The sequence below is a fragment of the Salvelinus fontinalis genome, unplaced genomic scaffold (genome assembly GCF_029448725.1).
Source record: "Salvelinus fontinalis isolate EN_2023a unplaced genomic scaffold, ASM2944872v1 scaffold_0010, whole genome shotgun sequence".
Taxonomy (NCBI): domain Eukaryota; kingdom Metazoa; phylum Chordata; class Actinopteri; order Salmoniformes; family Salmonidae; genus Salvelinus; species Salvelinus fontinalis.
This window is the reverse complement of record NW_026600219.1, coordinates 1,030,415-1,046,832: the sequence shown is the minus strand read 5'-3', so window position 1 is coordinate 1,046,832 and position 16,418 is coordinate 1,030,415. Positions and strand designations below refer to the sequence as shown.

Below are 16,418 nucleotides of genomic sequence, written 5' to 3'. Positions count from 1 at the left end.
GTGATACATTCAACAATGGGATTCCACAGTCTGGAAACTAACTTCTCTAAAGTGACAGACGACCCAAATCAATAACATGAATATAATCCTACCATGTTGCTGACAAACTGAGAGGTCACCCCTTTATGGTATTGCTGCTGACAAACCTAGAGGTCAACCCTTTATGGTATTGCTGCTGACAAACCTAGAGGTCAACCCTTTATGTATTGCTGCTGACAGACCTAGAGGTTGACCCTTTATGTATTGCTGCTGACAGACCTAGAGGTCAACCCTTTATGGTATTGCTGCTGACAAACCTAGAGGTCAACCCTTTATGTATTGCTGCTGACAGACCTAGAGGTCACCCCTTTATGTATTGCTGCTGACAGACCTAGAGGTCAACCCTTTATGTATTGCTGCTGACAGACCTAGAGGTCAACCCTTTATGTATTGCTGCTGACAGACCTAGAGGTCACCCCTTTATGTATTGCTGCTGACAGATCTAGAGGTCAACCCTTTATGTATTGCTGCTGACAGACCTAGAGGTCAACCCTTTATGTATTGCTGCTGACAGACCTAGAGGTCAACCCTTTATGGTATTGCTGCTGACAGACATTGTTGTTGTCACTGGTCTTCCTGTCGTTAAAGTGACGATGACAATGTGATGTAATGGGTTTTCTGTTGGGCGGCAGGTTGCCTAGTGGTTAGAGTGTTGGGCCAGTAACCGTAAAGGTTGCTGGATCGAATCCCCGAGCTGACAAGGTAAAAATCTCTGTCGTTCTGCTCCTGAACAAGGCAGTTAACCCACTGTTCCCCGGAAGCCTAGTTTAAATAAAGGTTAAGTTTAAACACACAAAACAGAGGTCCACTGTCTCTTTCACAGTCAACAACATGGGTTTTCTTAACAGAGGTCCACTCTCTCTTTCACAGTCATCAACATGGGTTTTCTTAACAGAGGTCCACTCTCTCTTTCACAGTCATCAACATGGGTTTTCTTAACAGAGGTCCACTCTCTCTTTCACACTCATCAACATGGGTTTTCTTAACAGAGGTCCACTCTCTCTTTCACAGTCATCAACATGGGTTTTCTTAACAGAGGTCCTCTCCCTCTTTCACAGTCATCAACATGGGTTTTCTTAACAGAGGTCCACTCTCTCTTTCACAGTCATCAACATGGGTTTTCTTAACAGAGGTCCACTCTCTCTTTCACAGTCATCAACATGGGTTTTCTTAACAGAGGTCCACTCTCTCTTTCACAGTCATCAACATGGGTTTTCTTAACAGAGGTCCAATCTGTCTTTCACACTCATCAACATGGGTTTTCTTAACAGAGGTCCACTCTCTCTTTCACAGTCATCAACATGGGTTTCTTAACAGAGGTCCACTCTCTCTTTCACAGTCAACAACATGGGTTTACTTAACAGAAGTCCACTCTCTCTTTCACAGTCATCAACATGGGTTTCCTTAACAGAGGTCCACTCTCTCTTTCACAGTCATCTACATGGGTTTTCTTAACAGAGGTCCACTCTCTCTTTCACAGTCATCAACATGGGTTTTCTTAACAGAGGTCCACTCTCTCTTTCACAGTCATCAACATGGGTTTTCTTAACAGAGGTCCACTGCGTCTTTCACAGTCATCGACATGGGTTTTCTTAACAGAGGTCCACTCTCTCTTTCACAGTCATCAACATGGGTTTACTTAACAGAGGTCCACTCTCTCTTTCACAGTCATCGACATGGGTTTTCTGAACAGAGGTCCACTCTCTCTTTCACAGTCATCGACATGGGTTTACTTAACAGAGGTCCACTCTGTCTTTCACAGTCATCAACATGGGTTTTCTGAACAGAGGTCCACTCTCTCTTTCACAGTCATCAACATGGGTTTTCATAACAGAGGTCCACTCTCTCTTTCACAGTCATCGACATGGGTTTACTTAACAGAGGTCCACTCTCTCTTTCACAGTCATCTACATGGGTTTTCTTAACAGAGGTCCACTCTCTCTTTCACAGTCATCAACATGGGCTTTCTTAACAGAGGTCCAATCTCTCTTTCACAGTCATCAACATGGGTTTTCTTAACAGAGGTCCACTGCGTCTTTCACAGTCATCGACATGGGTTTTCTTAGCAGAGGTCCACTCTCTCTTTCACAGTCATCAACATGGGTTTACTTAACAGAGGTCCACTCTCTCTTTCACAGTCATCGACATGGGTTTTCTGAACAGAGGTCCACTCTCTCTTTCACAGTCATCGACATGGGTTTACTTAACAGACGTCCACTCTGTCTTTCACAGTCATCAACATGGGTTTTCTGAACAGAGGTCCACTCTCTCTTTCACAGTCATCAACATGGGTTTTCATAACAGAGGTCCACTCTCTCTTTCACAGTCATCGACATGGGTTTACTTAACAGAGGTCCACTCTCTCTTTCACAGTCATCTACATGGGTTTTCTTAACAGAGGTCCACTGTCTCTTTCACAGTCATCAACATGGGTTTTCTTAACAGAGGTCCAATCTCTCTTTCACAGTCATCAACATGGGTTTTCTTAACAGAGGTCCACTGCGTCTTTCACAGTCATCGACATGGGTTTTCTTAGCAGAGGTCCACTCTCTCTTTCACAGTCATCAACATGGGTTTACTTAACAGAGGTCCACTCTCTCTTTCACAGTCATCGACATGGGTTTTCTGAACAGAGGTCCACTCTCTCTTTCACAGTCATCGACATGGGTTTACTTAACAGACGTCCACTCTGTCTTTCACAGTCATCAACATGGGTTTTCTGAACAGAGGTCCACTCTCTCTTTCACAGTCATCAACATGGGTTTTCATAACAGAGGTCCACTCTCTCTTTCACAGCCATCGACATGGGTTTACTTAACAGAGGTCCACTGTCTCTTTCCCAGTCATCAACATGGGTTTTCTTAACAGAGGTCCACTCTCTCTTTCACAGTCATCAACATGGGTTTTCTTAACAGAGGTCCACTCACTCTTTCACAGTCATCAACATGGGTTTTCTTAACAGAGGTCCACTCTCTCTTTCACAGTCATCTACATGGGTTTTCTTAACAGAGGTCCACTCTCTCTTTCACAGTCATCAACATGGGTTTTCTTAACAGAGGTCTACTCTCTCTTTCACAGTCATCAACATGGGTTTTCTTAACAGAGGTCCACTGTCTCTTTCACAGTCATCAACATGGGTTTTCTTAACAGAGGTCCACTCTCTCTTTCACAGTCATCAACATGGGTTTTCTTAACAGAGGTCCACTGTCTCTTTCACAGTCATCAACATGGGTTTTCTTAACAGAGGTCCACTGTCTCTTTCACAGTCATCAACATGGGTTTTCTTAACAGAGGTCCACTCTCTCTTTCACAGTCATCGACATGGGTTTTCTTAACAGAGGTCCACTCTCTCTTTCACAGTCATCAACATGGGTTTTCTTAACAGAGGTCCACTCTCTCTTTCACAGTCATCTACATGGGTTTTCTTAACAGAGGTCCACTCTCTCTTTCACAGTCATCAACATGGGTTTTCTTAACAGAGGTCCACTGTCTCTTTCACAGTCATCAACATGGGTTTACTTAACAGAGGTCCACTCTCTCTTTCACAGTCATCAACATGGGTTTTCTATGGTGCCCTTAATAAAAAGTCCTAGTCAACTTTCTTCCTCTCTGTTCTTTCTCTCACCTTTTCAATTTGATTGAATTCCCTGCGACTTTATAAATTCGATAAGCCTTTACCGATATTCCCTTAAGAAACACCACTATTCACCTCAACTCCTGAAAAAATCGTTGACTTCCCTCGATTATCAGCTTCTCCTGCTCTCCGCCCAGTATCGCCGTGCCGACGACGTACGCACACAGACACCCCGCCACAATGAAAAACACTGATAACATACCAAGGCTACGGTTGCCCCTGACAACAGAGATTGTCCTCTCAAAATGGCTGCCGAAAGAAGGGGGCGGGGCCAGGAGCTTATCGCCGTCCTCCATGTTGCCGCTGGAACAATGACGCTGAGATTTCTCGTCCTGAGGAAGATAAGAGAAAATAAGGGATAAATCAATGAATGAATGGAAGGATGAATGAATGAATGAATGAATGAATGGGTGACTGGAGAAAAAGAAGGATAAACGGATGAACGAAGGGCATGAGGCAGTAGCCTAACTGCTGTGCCCAATGTATCGCTGTCCAATTTAGCAGGCCTACAAGATTTTCAGAATAGTTAGGGACACCAAGAGAGCTTCTGTGTTGTACTTACAACAGGTGTACGGTGGGGAGCTTGGTGCCCATAATAAACACTAGGAACCTTAACATTTGACTGAAGCAGTGGCTGATTCAGTGTAATTTAAGTGAAAGTCGAAACAAAAAACCTGCTGAGTGACTTAATGTCGGACAGTGAATGATTGTAACGTCCTCACAATGAAGACACTAGGCACTAGCACTTTCTCTGAGCCTCGCCCAATGACACTGATCCAGCTGGCCCAATGACACTGATCCAGCTGGCCCAATGACACTGATCCAGCTGGATGACTCTAAACACGGAAAATAAACGATATAGTATGATACAGGAACCTATAGAGGGAACAGTGATGTATCTACAGGTCAGTATGATACAGGAACCTATAGAGGGAACAGTGATGTATCTACAGGTCAGTATGATACAGGAACCTATAGAGGGAACAGTGATGTATCTACAGGTCAGTATGATACAGGAACCTATAGAGGGAACAGTGATGTATCTACAGGTCAGTACAGGAACCTATAGAGGGAACAGTGATGTATCTACAGGTCAGTATGATACAGGAACCTATAGAGGGAACAGTGATGTATCTACAGGTCATTATGATACAGGAACCTATAGAGGGAACAGTGATGTATCTACAGGTCACTATGATACAGGAACCTATAGAGGGAACAGTGACGTATCTACAGGTCAGTACAGGAACCTATAGAGGGAACAGTGATGTATCTACAGGTCAGTACAGGAACCTATAGAGGGAACAGTGATGTATCTACAGGTCAGTATGATACAGGAACCTATAGAGGGAACAGTGATGTATCTACAGGTCAGTATGATACAGGAACCTATAGAGGGAACAGTGATGTATCTACAGGTCAGTACAGGAACCTATAGAGGGAACAGTGATGTATCTACAGGTCAGTATGATACAGGAACCTATAGAGGGAACAGTGATGTATCTACAGGTCAGTATGATACAGGAACCTATAGAGGGAACAGTGATGTATCTACAGGTCAGTACAGGAACCTATAGAGGGAACAGTGATGGATCTACAGGTCAGTATGATACAGGAACCTATAGAGGGAACAGTGATGTATCTACAGGTCAGTACAGGAACCTATAGAGGGAACAGTGATGTATCTACAGGTCAGTACAGGAACCTATAGAGGGAACAGTGATGTATCTACAGGTCAGTATGATACAGGAACCTATAGAGGGAACAGTGATGTATCTACAGGTCAGTATGATACAGGAACCTATAGAGGGAACAGTGATGTATCTACAGGTCAGTATGATACAGGAACCTATAGAGGGAACAGTGATGTATCTACAGGTCAGTATGATACAGGAACCTATAGAGGGAACAGTGATGTATCTACAGGTCAGTATGATACAGGAACCTATAGAGGGAACAGTGATGTATCTACAGGTCAGTATGATACAGGAACCTATAGAGGGAACAGTGATGTATCTACAGGTCAGTACAGGAACCTATAGAGGGAACAGTGATGTATCTACAGGTCAGTATGATACAGGAACCTATAGAGGGAACAGTGATGTATCTACAGGTCAGTACAGGAACCTATAGAGGGAACAGTGATGTATCTACAGGTCAGTATGATACAGGAACCTATAGAGGGAACAGTGATGTATCTACAGTTCAGTACAGGAACCTATAGAGGGAACAGTGATGATCTACAGGTCAGTACAGGAACCTATAGAGGGAACAGTGACGTATCTACAGGTCAGTATGATACAGGAACCTATAGAGGGAACAGTGATGTATCTACAGGTCAGTATGATACAGGAACCTATAGAGGGAACAGTGATGTATCTACAGGTCAGTATGATACAGGAACCTATAGAGGGAACAGTGATGTATCTACAGGTCAGTATGATACAGGAACCTATAGAGGGAACAGTGATGTATCTACAGGTCAGTATGATACAGGAACCTATAGAGGGAACAGTGATGTATCTACAGGTCAGTACAGGAACCTATAGAGGGAACAGTGATGTATCTACAGGTCAGTACAGGAACCTATAGAGGGAACAGTGATGTATCTACAGGTCAGTACAGGAACCTATAGAGGGAACAGTGATGTATCTACAGGTCAGTACAGGAACCTATAGAGGGAACAGTGATGTATCTACAGGTCAGTATGATACAGGAACCTATAGAGGGAACAGTGATGTATCTACAGGTCAGTATGATACAGGAACCTATAGAGGGAACAGTGATGTATCTACAGGTCAGTATGATACAGGAACCTATAGAGGGAACAGTGATGTATCTACAGGTCAGTACAGGAACCTATAGAGGGAACAGTGATGTATCTACAGGTCAGTATGATACAGGAACCTATAGAGGGAACAGTGATGTATCTACAGGTCAGTATGATACAGGAACCTATAGAGGGAACAGTGATGTATCTACAGGTCAGTATGATACAGGAACCTATAGAGGGAACAGTGATGTATCTACAGGTCAGTATGATACAGGAACCTATAGAGGGAACAGTGATGTATCTACAGGTCAGTATGATACAGGAACCTATAGAGGGAACAGTGATGTATCTACAGGTCAGTATGATACAGGAACCTATAGAGGGAACAGTGATGTATCTACAGGTCAGTATGATACAGGAACCTATAGAGGGAACAGTGATGTATCTACAGGTCAGTATGATACAGGAACCTATAGAGGGAACAGTGATGTATCTACAGGTCAGTATGATACAGGAACCTATAGAGGGAACAGTGATGTATCTACAGGTCACTATGATACAGGAACCTATAGAGGGAACAGTGATGTATCTACAGGTCAGTATGATACAGGAACCTATAGAGGGAACAGTGATGTATCTACAGGTCAGTATGATACAGGAACCTATAGAGGGAACAGTGATGTATCTACAGGTCAGTACAGGAACCTATAGAGGGAACAGTGATGTATCTACAGGTCAGTATGATACAGGAACCTATAGAGGGAACAGTGATGTATCTACTGGTCAGTACAGGAACCTATAGAGGGAACAGTGATGTATCTACAGGTCAGTATGATACAGGAACCTATAGAGGGAACAGTGATGTATCTACAGGTCAGTATGATACAGGAACCTATAGAGGGAACAGTGATGTATCTACAGGTCAGTATGATACAGGAACCTATAGAGGGAACAGTGATGTATCTACAGGTCAGTATGATACAGGAACCTATAGAGGGAACAGTGATGTATCTACAGGTCAGTATGATACAGGAACCTATAGAGGGAACAGTGATGTATCTACAGGTCAGTACAGGAACCTATAGAGGGAACAGTGATGTATCTACAGGTCAGTATGATACAGGAACCTATAGAGGGAACAGTGATGTATCTACAGGTCAGTACAGGAACCTATAGAGGGAACAGTGATGTATCTACAGGTCAGTATGATACAGGAACCTATAGAGGGAACAGTGATGTATCTACAGGTCATTATGATACAGGAACCTATAGAGGGAACAGTGATGTATCTACAGGTCAGTATGATACAGGAACCTATAGAGGGAACAGTGATGTATCTACAGGTCAGTATGATACAGGAACCTATAGAGGGAACAGTGATGTATCTACAGGTCAGTACAGGAACCTATAGAGGGAACAGTGATGTATCTACAGGTCAGTACAGGAACCTATAGAGGGAACAGTGATGTATCTACAGGTCAGTATGATACAGGAACCTATAGAGGGAACAGTGATGTATCTACAGGTCAGTATGATACAGGAACCTATAGAGGGAACAGTGATGTATCTACAGGTCAGTACAGGAACCTATAGAGGGAACAGTGATGTATCTACAGGTCAGTACAGGAACCTATAGAGGGAACAGTGATGTATCTACAGGTCAGTATGATACAGGAACCTATAGAGGGAACAGTGATGTATCTACAGGTCAGTATGATACAGGAACCTATAGAGGGAACAGTGATGTATCTACAGGTCAGTATGATACAGGAACCTATAGAGGGAACAGTGATGTATCTACAGGTCAGTATGATACAGGAACCTATAGAGGGAACAGTGATGTATCTACAGGTCAGTATGATACAGGAACCTATAGAGGGAACAGTGATGTATCTACAGGTCAGTATGATACAGGAACCTATAGAGGGAACAGTGATGTATCTACAGGTCACTATGATACAGGAACCTATAGAGGGAACAGTGATGTATCTACAGGTCAGTATGATACAGGAACCTATAGAGGGAACAGTGATGTATCTACAGGTCAGTATGATACAGGAACCTATAGAGGGAACAGTGATGTATCTACAGGTCAGTACAGGAACCTATAGAGGGAACAGTGATGTATCTACAGGTCAGTATGATACAGGAACCTATAGAGGGAACAGTGATGTATCTACAGGTCAGTATGATACAGGAACCTATAGAGGGAACAGTGATGTATCTACAGGTCATTATGATACAGGAACCTATAGAGGGAACAGTGATGTATCTACAGGTCAGTATGATACAGGAACCTATAGAGGGAACAGTGATGTATCTACAGGTCAGTATGATACAGGAACCTATAGAGGGAACAGTGATGTATCTACAGGTCAGTACAGGAACCTATAGAGGGAACAGTGATGTATCTACAGGTCAGTACAGGAACCTATAGAGGGAACAGTGATGTATCTACAGGTCAGTACAGGAACCTATAGAGGGAACAGTGATGTATCTACAGGTCAGTACAGGAACCTATAGAGGGAACAGTGATGTATCTACAGGTCAGTACAGGAACCTATAGAGGGAACAGTGATGTATCTACAGGTCAGTATGATACAGGAACCTATAGAGGGAACAGTGATGTATCTACAGGTCAGTACAGGAACCTATAGAGGGAACAGTGATGTATCTACAGGTCAGTATGATACAGGAACCTATAGAGGGAACAGTGATGTATCTACAGGTCAGTACAGGAACCTATAGAGGGAACAGTGATGTATCTACAGGTCAGTATGATACAGGAACCTATAGAGGGAACAGTGATGTATCTACAGGTCAGTACAGGAACCTATAGAGGGAACAGTGATGTGTCTACAGGTCAGTACAGGAACCTATAGAGGGAACAGTGATGTATCTACAGGTCAGTATGATACAGGAACCTATAGAGGGAACAGTGATGTATCTACAGGTCAGTATGATACAGGAACCTATAGAGGGAACAGTGATGTATCTACAGGTCAGTATGATACAGGAACCTATAGAGGGAACAGTGATGTATCTACAGGTCAGTATGATACAGGAACCTATAGAGGGAACAGTGATGTATCTACAGGTCAGTATGATACAGGAACCTATAGAGGGAACAGTGATGTATCTACAGGTCAGTATGATACAGGAACCTATAGAGGGAACAGTGATGTATCTACAGGTCAGTATGATACAGGAACCTATAGAGGGAACAGTGATGTATCTACAGGTCACTATGATACAGGAACCTATAGAGGGAACAGTGATGTATCTACAGGTCAGTACAGGAACCTATAGAGGGAACAGTGATGTATCTACAGGTCAGTACGATACAGGAACCTATAGAGGGAACAGTGATGTATCTACAGGTCAGTATGATACAGGAACCTATAGAGGGAACAGTGATGTATCTACAGGTCAGTACAGGAACCTATAGAGGGAACAGTGATGTATCTACAGGTCAGTATGATACAGGAACCTATAGAGGGAACAGTGATGTATCTACAGGTCAGTATGATACAGGAACCTATAGAGGGAACAGTGATGTATCTACAGGTCAGTATGATACAGGAACCTATAGAGGGAACAGTGATGTATCTACAGGTCAGTATGATACAGGAACCTATAGAGGGAACAGTGATGTATCTACAGGTCAGTATGATACAGGAACCTATAGAGGGAACAGTGATGTATCTACAGGTCAGTATGATACAGGAACCTATAGAGGGAACAGTGATGTATCTACAGGTCAGTACAGGAACCTATAGAGGGAACAGTGATGGATCTACAGGTCAGTATGATACAGGAACCTATAGAGGGAACAGTGATGTATCTACAGGTCAGTACAGGAACCTATAGAGGGAACAGTGATGTATCTACAGGTCAGTACAGGAACCTATAGAGGGAACAGTGATGTATCTACAGGTCAGTATGATACAGGAACCTATAGAGGGAACAGTGATGTATCTACAGGTCAGTATGATACAGGAACCTATAGAGGGAACAGTGATGTATCTACAGGTCAGTATGATACAGGAACCTATAGAGGGAACAGTGATGTATCTACAGGTCAGTATGATACAGGAACCTATAGAGGGAACAGTGATGTATCTACAGGTCAGTATGATACAGGAACCTATAGAGGGAACAGTGATGTATCTACAGGTCAGTACAGGAACCTATAGAGGGAACAGTGATGTATCTACAGGTCAGTATGATACAGGAACCTATAGAGGGAACAGTGATGTATCTACAGGTCAGTACAGGAACCTATAGAGGGAACAGTGATGTATCTACAGGTCAGTATGATACAGGAACCTATAGAGGGAACAGTGATGTATCTACAGGTCAGTATGATACAGGAACCTATAGAGGGAACAGTGATGTATCTACAGGTCAGTATGATACAGGAACCTATAGAGGGAACAGTGATGTATCTACAGGTCAGTATGATACAGGAACCTATAGAGGGAACAGTGATGTATCTACAGGTTAGTATGATACAGGAACCTATAGAGGGAACAGTGATGTATCTACAGGTCAGTATGATACAGGAACCTATAGAGGGAACAGTGATGTATCTACAGGTCAGTACAGGAACCTATAGAGGGAACAGTGATGTATCTACAGGTCAGTACAGGAACCTATAGAGGGAACAGTGATGTATCTACAGGTCAGTACAGGAACCTATAGAGGGAACAGTGATGTATCTACAGGTCAGTATGATACAGGAACCTATAGAGGGAACAGTGATGTATCTACAGGTCAGTACAGGAACCTATAGAGGGAACAGTGATGTATCTACAGGTCAGTACAGGAACCTATAGAGGGAACAGTGATGTATCTACAGGTCAGTATGATACAGGAACCTATAGAGGGAACAGTGATGTATCTACAGGTCAGTACAGGAACCTATAGAGGGAACAGTGATGTATCTACAGGTCAGTATGATACAGGAACCTATAGAGGGAACAGTGATGTATCTACAGGTCAGTACAGGAACCTATAGAGGGAACAGTGATGTATCTACAGGTCAGTATGATACAGGAACCTATAGAGGGAACAGTGATGTATCTACAGGTCAGTATGATACAGGAACCTATAGAGGGAACAGTGATGTATCTACAGGTCAGTACAGGAACCTATAGAGGGAACAGTGATGTATCTACTGGTCAGTATGATACAGGAACCTATAGAGGGAACAGTGACGTATCTACAGGTCAGTACAGGAACCTATAGAGGGAACAGTGATGTATCTACAGGTCAGTACAGGAACCTATAGAGGGAACAGTGATGTATCTACAGGTCAGTATGATACAGGAACCTATTGAGGGAACAGTGATGTATCTACAGGTCAGTATGATACAGGAACCTATAGAGGGAACAGTGATGTATCTACAGGTCAGTACAGGAACCTATAGAGGGAACAGTGATGTATCTACAGGTCAGTATGATACAGGAACCTATAGAGGGAACAGTGATGTATCTACAGGTCAGTATGATACAGGAACCTATAGAGGGAACAGTGATGTATCTACAGGTCAGTACAGGAACCTATAGAGGGAACAGTGATGTATCTACAGGTCAGTATGATACAGGAACCTATAGAGGGAACAGTGATGTATCTACAGGTCAGTACAGGAACCTATAGAGGGAACAGTGATGTATCTACAGGTCAGTACAGGAACCTATAGAGGGAACAGTGATGTATCTACAGGTCATTATGATACAGGAACCTATAGAGGGAACAGTGATGTATCTACAGGTCAGTATGATACAGGAACCTATAGAGGGAACAGTGATGTATCTACAGGTCAGTACAGGAACCTATAGAGGGAACAGTGATGTATCTACAGGTCAGTATGATACAGGAACCTATAGAGGGAACAGTGATGTATCTACAGGTCAGTATGATACAGGAACCTATAGAGGGAACAGTGATGTATCTACAGGTCAGTATGATACAGGAACCTATAGAGGGAACAGTGATGTATCTACAGGTCAGTATGATACAGGAACCTATAGAGGGAACAGTGATGTATCTACAGGTCAGTATGATACAGGAACCTATAGAGGGAACAGTGATGTATCTACAGGTCAGTATGATACAGGAACCTATAGAGGGAACAGTGATGTATCTACAGGTCAGTATGATACAGGAACCTATAGAGGGAACAGTGATGTATCTACAGGTCAGTACAGGAACCTATAGAGGGAACAGTGATGTATCTACTGGTCAGTACAGGAACCTATAGAGGGAACAGTGATGTATCTACAGGTCAGTATGATACAGGAACCTATAGAGGGAACAGTGCTGTATCTACAGGTCAGTATGATACAGGAACCTATAGAGGGAACAGTTATGTATCTACAGGTCAGTATGATACAGGAACCTATAGAGGGAACAGTGATGTATCTACAGGTCAGTACAGGAACCTATAGAGGGAACAGTGATGTATCTACAGGTCAGTATGATACAGGAACCTATAGAGGGAACAGTGATGTATCTACAGGTCAGTATGATACAGGAACCTATAGAGGGAACAGTGATGTATCTACAGGTCAGTACAGGAACCTATAGAGGGAACAGTGATGTATCTACAGGTCAGTATGATACAGGAACCTATAGAGGGAACAGTGATGTATCTACAGGTCAGTACAGGAACCTATAGAGGGAACAGTGATGTATCTACAGGTCAGTATGATACAGGAACCTATAGAGGGAACAGTGATGTATCTACAGGTCAGTACAGGAACCTATAGAGGGAACAGTGATGTATCTACAGGTCAGTATGATACAGGAACCTATAGAGGGAACAGTGATGTATCTACAGGTCAGTATGATACAGGAACCTATAGAGGGAACAGTGATGTATCTACAGGTCAGTATGATACAGGAACCTATAGAGGGAACAGTGATGTATCTACAGGTCAGTATGATACAGGAACCTATAGAGGGAACAGTGATGTATCTACAGGTCAGTATGATACAGGAACCTATAGAGGGAACAGTGATGTATCTACAGGTCAGTATGATACAGGAACCTATAGAGGGAACAGTGATGTATCTACAGGTCAGTACAGGAACCTATAGAGGGAACAGTGATGTATCTACAGGTCAGTATGATACAGGAACCTATAGAGGGAACAGTGATGTATCTACAGGTCAGTATGATACAGGAACCTATAGAGGGAACAGTGATGTATCTACAGGTCAGTATGATACAGGAACCTATAGAGGGAACAGTGATGTATCTACAGGTCAGTATGATACAGGAACCTATAGAGGGAACAGTGATGTATCTACAGGTCAGTATGATACAGGAACCTATAGAGGGAACAGTGATGTATCTACAGGTCAGTACAGGAACCTATAGAGGGAACAGTGATGTATCTACAGGTCAGTACAGGAACCTATAGAGGGAACAGTGATGTATCTACAGGTCAGTATGATACAGGAACCTATAGAGGGAACAGTGATGTATCTACAGGTCAGTATGATACAGGAACCTATAGAGGGAACAGTGATGTATCTACAGGTCAGTATGATACAGGAACCTATAGAGGGAACAGTGATGTATCTACAGGTCAGTATGATACAGGAACCTATAGAGGGAACAGTTATGTATCTACAGGTCAGTATGATACAGGAACCTATAGAGGGAACAGTGATGTATCTACAGGTCAGTATGATACAGGAACCTATAGAGGGAACAGTGATGTATCTACAGGTCAGTATGATACAGGAACCTATAGAGGGAACAGTGATGTATCTACAGGTCAGTATGATACAGGAACCTATAGAGGGAACAGTGATGTATCTACAGGTCAGTACAGGAACCTATAGAGGGAACAGTGATGTATCTACAGGTCAGTACAGGAACCTATAGAGGGAACAGTGATGTATCTACAGGTCAGTATGATACAGGAACCTATAGAGGGAACAGTGATGTATCTACAGGTCAGTATGATACAGGAACCTATAGAGGGAACAGTGATGTATCTACAGGTCAGTACAGGAACCTATAGAGGGAACAGTGATGTATCTACAGGTCAGTACAGGAACCTATAGAGGGAACAGTGATGTATCTACAGGTCAGTACAGGAACCTATAGAGGGAACAGTGATGTATCTACAGGTCAGTATGATACAGGAACCTATAGAGGGAACAGTGATGTATCTACAGGTCAGTACAGGAACCTATAGAGGGAACAGTGATGTATCTACAGGTCAGTACAGGAACCTATAGAGGGAACAGTGATGTATCTACAGGTCAGTATGATACAGGAACCTATAGAGGGAACAGTGATGTATCTACAGGTCAGTATGATACAGGAACCTATAGAGGGAACAGTGATGTATCTACTGGTCAGTATGATACAGGAACCTATAGAGGGAACAGTGATGTATCTACAGGTCAGTATGATACAGGAACCTATAGAGGGAACAGTGATGTATCTACAGGTCAGTATGATACAGGAACCTATAGAGGGAACAGTGATGTATCTACAGGTCAGTATGATACAGGAACCTATAGAGGGAACAGTGATGTATCTACAGGTCAGTATGATACAGGAACCTATAGAGGGAACAGTGATGTATCTACAGGTCAGTACAGGAACCTATAGAGGGAACAGTGATGTATCTACAGGTCAGTACAGGAACCTATAGAGGGAACAGTGATGTATCTACAGGTCAGTACAGGAACCTATAGAGGGAACAGTGATGTATCTACAGGTCAGTATGATACAGGAACCTATAGAGGGAACAGTGATGTATCTACAGGTCAGTACAGGAACCTATAGAGGGAACAGTGATGTATCTACAGGTCAGTACAGGAACCTATAGAGGGAACAGTGATGGATCTACAGGTCAGTACAGGAACCTATAGAGGGAACAGTGATGTATCTACAGGTCAGTACAGGAACCTATAGAGGGAACAGTGATGTATCTACAGGTCAGTATGATACAGGAACCTATAGAGGGAACAGTGATGTATCTACAGGTCAGTATGATACAGGAACCTATAGAGGGAACAGTGATGTATCTACAGGTCAGTATGATACAGGAACCTATAGAGGGAACAGTGATGTATCTACAGGTCAGTATGATACAGGAACCTATAGAGGGAACAGTGATGTATCTACAGGTCAGTATGATACAGGAACCTATAGAGGGAACAGTGATGTATCTACAGGTCAGTATGATACAGGAACCTATAGAGGGAACAGTGATGTATCTACAGGTCAGTACAGGAACCTATAGAGGGAACAGTGATGTATCTACAGGTCAGTATGATACAGGAACCTATAGAGGGAACAGTGATGTATCTACAGGTCAGTATGATACAGGAACCTATAGAGGGAACAGTGATGTATCTACAGGTCAGTATGATACAGGAACCTATAGAGGGAACAGTGATGTATCTACAGGTCAGTATGATACAGGAACCTATAGAGGGAACAGTGATGTATCTACAGGTCAGTATGATACAGGAACCTATAGAGGGAACAGTGATGTATCTACAGGTCAGTATGATACAGGAACCTATAGAGGGAACAGTGATGTATCTACAGGTCAGTATGATACAGGAACCTATAGAGGGAACAGTGATGTATCTACAGGTCAGTACAGGAACCTATAGAGGGAACAGTGATGTATCTACAGGTCAGTACAGGAACCTATAGAGGGAACAGTGATGTATCTACAGGTCAGTACAGGAACCTATAGAGGGAACAGTGATGTATCTACAGGTCAGTATGATACAGGAACCTATAGAGGGAACAGTGATGTATCTACAGGTCAGTACAGGAACCTATAGAGGGAACAGTGATGTATCTACAGGTCAGTATGATACAGGAACCTATAGAGGGAACAGTGATGTATCTACAGGTCAGTATGATACAGGAACCTATAGAGGGAACAGTGATGTATCTACAGGTCAGTATGATACAGGAACCT

The 16,418-nt window shown here is 42.9% G+C and overlaps 1 protein-coding gene across 1 annotated transcript in view; it reads right to left on the bottom strand.

Annotated features, from left to right (window-relative positions):
- Positions 1 to 16,418, bottom strand: part of LOC129842069 (multiple PDZ domain protein-like) — a 111,630-nt gene that overhangs the window by 55,063 nt on the left and 40,149 nt on the right. Inside the window, exon 14 of the mRNA XM_055910460.1 lies at positions 3,876 to 4,005. Coding sequence (XP_055766435.1) covers positions 3,876 to 4,005 — 130 coding nt within the window. The remainder of the gene's footprint in view (positions 1 to 3,875; positions 4,006 to 16,418) is intronic.